This window comes from Ornithorhynchus anatinus, chromosome 1, assembly GCF_004115215.2.
Source record: "Ornithorhynchus anatinus isolate Pmale09 chromosome 1, mOrnAna1.pri.v4, whole genome shotgun sequence".
Classification (NCBI taxonomy): Eukaryota; Metazoa; Chordata; class Mammalia; order Monotremata; family Ornithorhynchidae; genus Ornithorhynchus; species Ornithorhynchus anatinus.
Genome location: NC_041728.1, coordinates 106,845,761 through 106,857,514, shown reverse-complemented (window position 1 = coordinate 106,857,514; position 11,754 = coordinate 106,845,761). Strand labels below are relative to the sequence as shown.

General features: G+C 52.3%; 1 protein-coding gene across 5 annotated transcripts in view; it reads left to right on the top strand.

Moving 5' to 3' along the window:
* The first annotated feature begins 217 nt into the window (after nucleotides 1-217).
* LOC100074040 (U2 snRNP associated SURP domain containing) overlaps nucleotides 218-11,754 on the top strand; it is a 77,263-nt gene continuing 65,726 nt past the window's right edge. For 3 of the 5 annotated variants that reach the window (XM_029061100.1, XM_029061124.1, XM_029061093.1), the window contains exon 1: nucleotides 220-306. In XM_029061100.1, the coding sequence (XP_028916933.1) occupies nucleotides 262-306 (45 nt within the window). In that variant the 5' untranslated portion in view covers nucleotides 220-261. Of the gene's footprint in view, nucleotides 307-11,754 lie in introns of all 5 variants that reach the window. The other 2 variants (XM_029061114.1, XM_029061105.1) reach the window with 1 other exon arrangement.

Here is an 11,754-nt window from a genome sequence, read left to right as displayed (position 1 = left end):
GGGATCGGCGTCTCGGCCATCGACCGGTCGCGCCTGCGGGGCCTTCGGGCGGGGGCGCTCGGCTGGGATCGGCGTCTCGGCCATCGACCGGTCGCGCCCGCGGGCCCTTCGGGCGGAGGCCGTCGGCTGGGATCGGCGTCTCGGCGCTCGACCGATCGCGCCCGCGGGCCCTTCGGGCGGGGGCCGTCGTCTGGGATCGGCGTCTCGGCGCTCGACCTCCTCCCTCCTGCCTCCCGCCGCCGAGGAGGGGCAGGACGCAAGATGGCGGACAAGACGCCCGGCGGGTCGCAGAAGTCGAGTTCAAAGGTGGTGCGGGAGGGGCAGGGCGGCGTCCGGCGGGGCCGCGGCGGGTCGGGCGGCGTCCGGGGGGCGGCAGGATGGCGGGGCCGGGGCTCGGCGGGCGGCGCGGGGCGGCGCGGGGCGGTGCGGCCTGCGGGCGGCCCGAAGCCTCGGGCTGGCGTAGAGCGGGAGCCCGGCCGGGGGGCGGCGGCGGCGGCCACCCGCAGTTCGGAACCCGGCCGGGGGGCGGCGCCGCTCCGGAGCTCGGGGCCCGCGGCGGGAGCCCAGGGGGAGCCCCGCACGTGCGCATGCGCCCCCGCCGCCCGCCGTCGTCGCCGCCGCCGCCCGCCTTCGCTCACTCCAGCCCGGGCTTGGTATTTGTTAAGCGCTCACCATGTGCAGAGCACTGTTCGAAGCGCTGCGGGAGATACAGGGTCATCAGGTTGGCCCACGTGGGGCTCCCAGTCTTCATCCTCATTTTCCAGATGAGGTCAATGCAATCAAGCAATATAATTATAATAACGCTGGTATTTGTTAAGCGCTTTCTGTGTGCCAAGCACTGTTCTAAGCGCTGGGGGAGATACAGGCTCATCAGGTTGGCCCACGTGGGGCTCCCAGTTTTCATCCCCATTTTCCAGATGCGGTCAATATAATATAGCAGTATAGTCATAGTAATGCTGGTGTTTGTTAAGCGCTTTCTGTGTGCCAAGCACTGTTCTAAGCGCTGGGGGAGATGTAGGGTCATCAGGTTGGCCCACGTGGGGCTCCCAGTTTTCATCCCCATTTTTCAGATGAGGTCAGTGCAATAAAGCAATGTAATCATAATAACGCTGGTGTTTAGTAAGCGCTTTCTGTGTGCCAAGCACTGTTCTAAGCGCTGGGGGAGATGCAGGGTCATCAGGTTGGCCCACGTGGGGCTCCCAGTTTTCATCCTCATTTTACAGATGAGGTCAGTGCAATAAAGCAATATAATTATAATGCTGGTATTTGTTAAGCGTTTTCTATGTGCCGAGCACTGTTCTAAGCACTGGGGGAGATACAGGGTCATCTGGTTGTTCCATGTGGGGCTCCCAGTTTTCATCCCCATTTTCCAGAAGAGGTCAATACAGTATAGCAATATAATTATAATAATGCTGGTATTTGTTAAGTGCTTACTATGTGCAGAGCACTGTTCTAAGCGCTGGGGGGATAGAAGCTGATCAAGTTGTCCCACGTGGGGCTCCCAGTTTTCATCCCCGTTTTCCAGATGAGGTCAATATAATCATTGTAATGCTGGTATTTGTTAAGCGCTTACTATGTGCAGAGCACTGTTCTAAGTGCTGGGGGAGATACAGGGTCATCAGGTTGGCCCACGTGGGGCTCCCAGTTTTCATCCCCATTTTCCAGATGAGGTCAATATAATATAGCAGTATAGTCATAGTAATGCTGGTGTTTGTTAAGCGCTTACTATGTGCAGAGCACTGTTCTAAGCGCTGGGGGAGATAGAAGGTGATCAGGTTGTCCCACGAGGGGCTCCCAGTTTTCATCCCCGTTTTCCAGATGAGGTCAATATAATCATTGTAATGCTGGTATTTGTTAAGCGCTTACTATGTGCAGAGCACTGTTCTAAGCGCTGGGGGGATACAGGGTCATCAGGTTGTCCCACGTGGGACTCCCAGTTTTCATCCCCGTTTTCCAGATGAGGTCAATATAATCATTGTAAAGCTGGTATTAAGCGCTTTCTATGTGCCAAGTACTGTTCTAAGCACTGGGGCATACAAGGTGATCAGGTTGTCCCACGTGGGGCTCCCGGTTTTAATCCTCACTTTACAGATGAGGTCAATACAATGTAGCAATATAATCATAGTAATGCTGGTATTTAAGCGCTTACTGTGTGCAGAGCACTGTTCTAAGCGCTGGGAGATACAGGGTCATCAGGTTGGCCCACGTGGGGCTCCCAGTTTTCATCCCTGTTTTCCAGATGAGGTCAATATAATCATAGTAATGCTGGTATTTGTTAAGCGCTTTCTGTGTGCCAAGCACTGTTCTAAGTGCTGGGGGAGATGCAGGGTGATCAGGTTGTCCCACGTGGGGCTCCCAGTTTTCATCCTCATTTTCCAGATGAGATCAATACAATATAGCAATATAATCATAGTAATGCTGGTATTTGTTAAGGGCTTACTATGTGCAGAGCACTGTTCTAAACACTGGGGGACACAAGGTGATCCGGTTGAACAATGTGGGGCTCTCAGTTTTCATCCCCATTTTCCAGATGAGGTCAATACAATACAGCAATTCTATTCTATATTAGAATATATTATAGCAATTCTCTATTAGAGCCGGTTGTAATCCCGGCTCCATCTCCCGCCTGCTCTGTGACTGTGGGCAAGCCCCTTCTCTGGGCCTCAGTTCCCTCATCTGGAAAATGGGGATGAAAACTGGGAGCCCCACGTGGGACACACTGATCACCTTGTATCCCCCCAGTGTTTAGAATAGTGCTTTGCATATTGTAAGTGCCTAATAAATACCATCATTTTTACTGCCTGAGCTCTTGCTTTGCACGTAGGAAGCGCCTAACACATGCCATCGTCATTACGGGGCGCAGAGCACTGGGCTAAAATCCTTCCATTCAGTCGCATTTACTGAGCGCTTACTATGGGCAGAGCGCTGGGCTAAGTAATAATGGTGGTATTTGTTAAGCGCTTACTATGTGCAAAGCACTGTTCTAAGCCCTGGGGGGATACAGGCTGATCAGGAGGTCCTATGTGGGGTTCACAGTTTTAATCCCCATTTTAGAGATGAGGGAACTGAGGCACAGAGAAGTGAAGTGACTTTGCTCAAAGTCACACAGCTGGCAAGCGGGAGAACCGGGATTAGAACCCATGTCCTCTGACTTCCAAGGCCGTGCTCTTTCCACTAAGTCACGCTGCTTCGCTTAACACATGCCATCGTCATTACGGGGAGCAGAGCACTGGGTTAAAATTCTTCCATTCAGTCGCATTTACTGAGCGCTTACTATGGGCGGAGTGCTGGGCTAAGTAATAATAATAATAATGCTGGTATTTGTTAAACCCTTAATATGTGTGCAGAGCACTGTTCTAAGCGCTGGGGTAGATACAGGGTCATCAGGTTGTCCCACATGAGTCTCACAGTCTTAATCCCCATTTTCCAGATGAGGTAACCGAGGCCCAGAGAAGTTAAGTGACTTGCCCACAGTCACACAGCTGACAAGTGGCAGAACTGGGATTCAAACCTATGATCTCTGACTCCCAAACCCGGGCTCTTTAATGTTTATATTAAGCACTTACTATGTGCAGAGCACTGTTCTAAGCGCTGGGGGAGATACAGGGTAATCAGGTTGTCCCACGTGAGGCTCACAGTCTTCATCCCCATTTTCCAGATGAGGTAACTGAGGCACAGAGAAGTTACGTGACTTGCCCAGAGTCACACAGTTGACAAGTGGCAGAGCCGGGATTCGAACCCATGACCTCTGACTCCCAAGTCCGGGCTCTTTCCACTGAGCCACGACGGGGCGCAGAGTACTGGGCTTAAACCCTTCCATTCAGTCGCATTTACTGAGCACTTTCTATGGGCGGAGTGCTGGGCTAAGTAATAATGTTGGTATTTGTTAAGCGCTTACTCTGTGCAGAGCACTGTTCTAAGCGCTGGGGGGAGATAGAGGGGAATCAGGTTGTCCCACGTGAGGCTCACGGTCTTCATCCCCATTTTCCAGATGAGGTCACTGAGGCACAGAGAAGTGAAGTGACTTGCCCGCAGTCACCCAGGTGACAAGGGGCAGAGCCGGGATTCAAATCCATGACCTCCGGCTCCCAAGTCCGGGCTCTTTCCACTGAGCCACGCTGCTTCTGTATACAATTGGGCCACAGAGAGAGACCGCCCCTGCCCCAAAACGGGCTCACGGACTAGAAGCGGGGAGACAGCAAAACATTGATGCGGTCGTAATAATAATAATAATAAATAATCATTTTGGTATTGGTTTAGCGCTTACTATGTGCCGAGCACTGTTCTAAGCACCGGGTGAGATACAGGGTAATAATAATAATAATGGTATTTGTTAAGCGCTTACTGTGTGCAAAACACTGTTCTAAGCGCTGGGGGAGATACGGCGTGATCATGGTGTCCCACCTGGGGCTCACATTTTTAATCCCCATTTTACAGATGAGTTAACTGAGGCACAGAGAAGTTAAGTGACTTTGCCCAAAGTCACACAGCTGACAAGCGGTGGAGCTGGAATTCGAACCCAAGACCTCTGACTCCCAAGCCCGGGCTCTTTGCACTGAGCCACGCTGCTTCTCTGTGAGGTTGTCCCATGTGGGGCTCACAGTCTTAGTCCCCATTTTACAGATGAGGTAACTGAGGGCACCGAGAAGTGAAGTGACTTGCCCAAAATTACACAGAAGACAGGTGGCGGAGCCAGGATTAGAACCCACGACCTCTGACTCCTCAACCCCTGCTCTTTCCACTGAGCCACACTGCTTCTCAAAGCAGCGCTTAACAAATGCGGTCGTTATTACTGGGTGCAGAGGACTGGGCTAAGCCTTTGGAAAGTACAATTGGGCCACAGCGCGAGACCATCTCTACCCCAAAACGGGCTCACGGTCTAGAAGGGGGGAGACGGACAGCAAAACATTCACGCAGTCGTAATAATAATAATAATTTTGGTTTTGGTTAAGCGCTTACTATGTGCCGAGCACTGTTCTAAGCGCCAGCGGAGATACAGGGTCATCAGATTGTCCCATGTGAGGCTCACAGTCTTTATCCCCGTTTTACAGATGAGGTAACTGAGGCACAGAGAAGTGAAGTGACTTGCCCAAAGTCACACAGCTGACAAGCGGCGGAGTTGGAATTTGAACCCATGACCTTTGACTCCCAAGCCTGGGCTCTTTCCACTGAGCCATGCTGCCGCTTATTGTGTGCAGAGCACTGTACTAAGCGCTTGGACTGTACATTTCGGCAACAGATAGAGACGATCCCTGCCCAACAGTGGGCTCCCAGTCTAAAAGGGGGAGACAGACAACAAAACAATCATGCGGTCGTATTTATTGAGCGCTTACTAGGTGCAGAGCACTGTAGTAAGCGCTCGGAAACTACAATTCGACTCTAAAGAGAGACCCTCCCCACCCAAACCGGGCTCACAGGCTGGGGTTGGGGGGAGACAGATATCCAAACCAGTAAAAAGGCATCATTGGAAGGAAATAGAATTATAGATCTGTACACATCCAAACTAGTAAACAGGCATCAATAGAAATAATAGAATTATAGATATATACACGTCAAAACGAGTAAAGCCCCTGGGGCAGAGACGCAGAGTGTCAGGGTCGTTTTTGTTGCTCTTGCCCCCTCCCTCTCTCTCCCGCTGCCCCCTGCTCTCTAATTATAATAATAACTCTAGTATTTGCTAAGCGCTTATTGCGTGCCGGGCACTGTACTAAGCGCTGGGTTGGATGCAAGCAGATCGGGTTGGACACAGTCCCTGTCCCACGTGGGGCTCGTAGGCTCAATCCCCATTTTACAGAGGAGGAAGCGGAGGCCCGGAGGAGGGAAGTGACTTGCCCAAGGTCACACAGCAGCTGCGATTAGAACCCATGGCCTTCTGACTCCCGGGCTCGGGCTCTCTCCACTACGCCATGCTGTTGCCCCCAGTTAAGACCATTTGTTGAGCTCCCCCTCTCTCTCCGCCCCCAAGTCCTTTAATCGAGAGCATTTGTTGAGCGCCTTCGGGGAGCGGAGCACCGTATTTCACACGTGGAGGAGTAGAATAATAATCATGGCATTTGTTAAGCGCTTACTATGTGCCATGCACCGTTCTAAGCGCTGGGGTAGATACAAGGTATTCAGGTTGTCCCACGTGGGGCTCGCAGTCTTCATCCCCATTTTCCAGAGGAGGGAACTGAGGCCCAGAGAAGCTGAGTGGCTTGCCCAAGGTCGCACAGCCGACAAGTGGCGGAGGCGGGACTAGAACCCAGGCCTGTGCTCTCTCTGCTAAGCCACGCGGCTAAGCACTGGGCGGATACAAGCCAATCAAGTTGGATATAGTCCCTGTCCCACCGAGGGCCCGCAGTCTCAATCCCCATGTTACAGATGAGGTAACTGAGGCCCCGAGAAGTGAAGTGACTTGCCCAGGGTCACGCAGCAGGTGGTGGAGCCGGGATTAGAACCCGTGACCTTCTGACTCCTTGGCCCGTGCTCTACCCGCTACGCCATGCCGCTTCCGAGACATAATCCCTACCCCCAACAAGCTTTCAGTTTAATGGGGGAGAGTTGCCGGGCCCGAGTCAAATACGAAACGCTTTGGTAGCGGAAAAGGAGTGTAAATCAGTCCCAAGCCTGGAGTCGTGACGGGCGACTGTGTGATGATAATAATGTTGGTATTTGTTAAGCGCTTACTACGTGCCGAGCACCATTCTAAGCGCTGGGGTAGATGCAGGGTAATCAGATTGTCCCACGTGAGGCTCACAGTTAATCCCCATTTTCCAGATGAGGTAACTGAGGCACAGAGAAGTGACTTGCTCACCGTCACACAGCTGACAAGTGGCAGAACTGGGATTTGAACCCATGACCTCTGACTCCCAAGCCCAGGCTCTTTCCACTGAGCTCTCCCGTGCCCATAGTACAGTGCTCTGCAAACAGCGCTTAGTAAATACCACTGATTGATCAGTTGAAAATGTGTGTAAATGTTAAGGGTGGCTGAGGGGGATGATGGAAACGGGGTGAAGTGGAGTTTAAACAGGGAACGCGTTTGGAGGAAGTGCTTTTGCAGGAGGGTTTGGAAGATGGGGAGCATCACGGCCTGCGGGATTTGAAGGGTTAGTTGTGGTGTATCTTCGGCGCTTGTTACTGGTCAGGCACGGTGCAGAAAATACGACCATCGGGTGCAGCGTGGCTCAGTAGAAAGAGCGCGGGCTTGGGAGTCAGAGGTCATGGGTTCGAATCCCGGCTCGGCCACTTGTCAGCTGTGTGACTGTGGGCAAGTCACTTCTCTGTGCCTCAGTTCCCTCATCTGTAAAATGGCGATGAAGACTGTGAGCCTCACGTGAGACAACCTGATCACCCTGTATCCACCCCAGTGCTTAGAACAGTGCTCTGCACCTAGTAAGCGCTTAACAGATACCAACGTAATTATTATTAACGATGCAGCTCTCACATGCGGCCCCTGTTCAATCCGGGTTCACGGCTTAGGTCGCGGGAAAAGTAGGCAGATGGGCGTGAGGTCAGGCGGGAGCGGACAAAGTAGGGAGGAAGATTCAGCGAGAACGTGACGTTGGGAGGAAGAGTGCCAGCCGGGGAGTAGTGGGTGGAGAGATCTGATGGAGAACCCTAGAGGCAGTGGTCAGTTATTCCGTCTTGGTGCGGCCAAGTGGGTAGCCATTGGAGTTTTTTGAGGAGACGCGAGGTACGTACGGCGTGATGTTTCTTTACCGATCCAGGCCGCAGATTGAAGTTTGCATCGGGGAGGATGGAGGCGATAACGGCAATAATTGTGGCATTGAAGCGCTTACTCTGTGTCAAGCGCTGCACTACGCATGTGGGTGGACACTAGATAATCAGGTCCCACGTGGGCCTCACGGTCTAAGTGGGAAGAGATCAGTACACCTGTGATGTGCGTACCTGTTTCGGCCCGTTTGGATAGAGAGGAAAAGCTGGTTGCAGAAAATGACACGGAGGAAGAACCGGCAGAATTTAGTGAATGTGAGAGTGGAAAGGCGGATTGTCTATCTGTTGCCGAATTGTCCATTCCAGGCGCTTAGTACAGTGCTCTGCACACGGTAAGCGCTCAGTGTGGGGTGGGGTGTCTTCGGCGCTTATTACTGGTCAGGCGCGGTGCAGAAAATACGACCATCGGGTGCAGCGTGGCTCAGTGGAAAGAGCCCAGGCTTGGGAATCAGAGGTCATGGGTTCGAATCCCGGCTCTGCCACTTGGCAGCTGTGTGACTGTGGGCAAGTCAATTCACTTCTCTGTGCCTCAGTTACCTCGTCTGTAAAATGGGGATTAACTGTGAGCCTCACGTGGGACAGCCTGATTACCATATATCTACCCCAGCGCTTAGAACAGTGCTCGGCACATAGTAAGCGCTTAACAAATACCAACATTATTATTATTATGAAATCCGAATGAGTGAATGAAGGAGTCGAGGTTAATACCGCGCCGGTGGGCCTCGGAAACAGGGAAGTCGGTGGCGGGGTTTGCACCGTGATGGGAAAGTTAGGAGTGGGTTTGGGAGGGAAGATGGGGCGTCCAGGTCTAGACCCGTTGAGCATGGGGTGGATGCTCATTAGCTGTGGCGGGTTGGCCGGGGGGAGATGCGAGATGGCGGAAGGAAGTGAGAGCGCAGGGGAAGGTGCTAGCCGAAAGGATGTGTGAATGAATGAGCGAGCGTAAAAGAAGAATAAGGGCATCCGGAAAGACGACTGAGGGACACCCACAGCTGGGGGCGAGGCGTGGAAGAAGAGATAGAAGAGCAGGCAGAGTGGGAAAACCAAGACTGGATAATATTTCCAGGAGGAAGCGTAAAAGAAGAATAAGGGCATCCGGAAAGGCGCCTGAGGGACACCCACAGATGGAGGTGAGGCGTGGAAGAAGATATAAAAGAGCAGGCAGAATGGGAAGACCGAGACTGGATGCTTTTCCGGGAAGAAGCGAGTGGTCAGCACTGATGAAGGCGAGGACCAGGTCAAGGAGGATTAGGCTAGAGGATAACCCCGGGAGATGTGGCAATACCGAGGTAGTCGACGGTCTTGGAGACCGCGGGCTTAGTGAAACAAGTAAAGGAGGCCGAAATCAGATTGTCGGGGCGAAGAAGGGAATTGGAGGAGAGGGAGTGAAGACAGTGGGTATATTGCAGCCTTTGGAGTTTTTAGACGGGAAAGGGCACAGATAAGCACTTGATATTCACTCCACCCCCAAACCTCGCATGTGCATATCAGTACACCCCCGCCCATTTCCCATGTCATAATTTCTTTTAATGTCTGTCTCCTCTAGACTGTAAGGTCCTGGTGGGCAGGGATCGTGTCTGCCAACTCTCTTATATTGTACTTTCCCAAGCGCTTAGAAGAGTGCTCTGCACAGAGTGAGCGCTCGAGATATGCCATTGATTGCAGGGAGATCTGGAAAAGTCTCTCGCAGCTTAGGAAAGACCTGAGTGTGGCTGAAGGCAGAGAAAAGTGAGCAGTTGAAGTGGGTGGATAGGGAGTCAGTCATTCTTATTGAGCGCTGACTGTGTGCAGAGCACTGTACTAAGCACTTGGGTGAGTACAGTAGGACAGACACATTCCCCGCCCACAACGAGTTTACGGTCTAGAGGGAAGAAGGGTGGGAGAAGAGGTCTTTGGAAAGGGAGAATGAGACTTGGGCGGGTCCTGAAAGCAGGTGGGAGACTACTCGTGAGATTGCCGAGAAGGATGAGGAAAGATGGTCGGGGGAGGAAGGAGGAGGAGGAAGTGAAGCGGAGGCTTTGGATTGCTCGGGCTTGAGGGTGTCAGTTTTGTCAACAGAGTAGTTGGCAAGACCTTCGGGAGCAGGATGGGGCAAAACACTGAATGGGCCGGGCCAGTTTCCCTGTGGACAAAAGGAGAGTGAAAGTGATGCCTGGCGCTGCCAGGGTCAGAGAAAGTATTTTAAGATGCGAAAAAGAAGTTATCTGTCATTGCCGAGGGATCGTAAATGGAATGCCAAATGTACAAAAGTAGCTAACGTCCTTGAAAGGCTTCTGTGACTTCATATAGCTCTTATTCCTTAAATACATGCGGTCCTTGGATTAATGACACGATCGATTCCCGTCACATACGTCGGAACCTGAAATGTTGTGAGTTGGGACCAATCTTCTCGTGGGCAAATAGTTTCAGTGGGGGGGATTGGTTCCTGACTCAAGGCCAGACATCTTATTTTTACCAAAGTGACCTAGAACTGTAGTCACTGAATTGTAGATGAGACATGTCGGTGCATTAATGAATCTGTCTTTATATTGACCTTGCACACTGACCTGGCATTATGGCAGAGCAAGTGTGGTGGGTGGAGCTACAGTGTCCAAAGTAGTTCCCCGCAAGCGCAGCAGACTTCGCTCCCTCACCCTAGGCTTCTGGCCCTTACCCGTCCCTTTGTCCTCTTTGTGGAAACCCCCACCCCCGTTTTTTTGACTCTTACTTCCACAGCCACCACCCCTGGCCTTCTCCACGGGTGCCCATCTTCCAGGGCTGGATCAGGGTGTGTGTGTGGTGGGGGGAGGGTTTGGGGTGGAGGGCAGCTGGTGGAGGAGGAGAGCAATGGGAAGAAGGTATGAGGCAGTTCCCTTTTGCCGCTGCTGCCCCCACCATCCCTGCCCTCCCCGTGCCTGGTGATGGTGTTCGTTACGTGCTTACTATGCGCCAAGCTCCGTTCTAAACACTGGAGAAGGTACAATTTAATCAGGTTGGGCACAGTCCCTGTCCCACATGGGGTTCACACTCTTATCCCCCTTCTACAGATGAGGTAACTGAGGCCCAGAGAAGGGAAGTGACTTGTCCAAGGTCACCCAGCAGACAAGTGGCAGAGCCAGACTGAGAACCCAGGTCCTTCTGACTCCCAGGCCTGGGCTCTCTCCGCTAGGTCCTGCTGCTTCCCCATACTCCTTACCCAGAGTTACAAGCCTCGTATCGTAAAGCCAGAACGGATACTGAATCGGAATCGCCGTTGGTGGTGACTCCAAAAATGTTGTAAGTCAAGAACTGTCTGTAGACGGATCTGCAGGTAAAGAGCCGTGTTGGGTAGGATTCTTTATCCTGTGCAAAATCGTAATCGACTTTTTTCCAGATACCCTGGTTACCAAGACGTTATTCTTCCACAAACTGTAACTGTGGACTAGTGTTAAAGCTTTTCATCCTGGTATTCTGCCAATCTATTTCGAGTACCTGGTGCTGGAATCAATCAATTACTGGTGTTTACTGAGTGCTCGCTATGTGCGCAGCACTGTACTAAGCCTTGGGGAGAGAACAATATGACAGAATTAGCAGGCCACGTTCCCGGCCCACATTAAGCTTACAGTCTAGGAGGGGAGACAGACATTAATATGAATAAATAAGGACGTAAGTGTTGTAGGGTTTGGGGGGTGGGGTGAATATCAAATCTGGAAGGGAACAGTTCAGGCCCAGCCACCCTCACCCTCCAGCTGGAGGAGGGAGTCGGTTTCTTTCAAGCCGTGCTCTTCAGAGGAAATTCTGCTGTGGCTACCCCGACATCTCGAGTCGCTTCCTTTTTAAAAAGGGAAGCAGTGTGGCCTGATGGATAGAGCACAGACCCGGGAGTCAGAAAGGACCTGGGTTCTAATCCCGGCTCTGCCACTGATCTGCCGTGTGACCTTGGAGAAGTCACTTCTCTGGGCCTCGGTTACCGCATCTGTAAAATGGGGACGGGGCCTGTGTCCTACCTGATTAGCTTGCATCTACCCCAGCACTTAGTACGGTGCCTGGCCCATAGCAAATGCTTAGCAAATACCGCCCAGA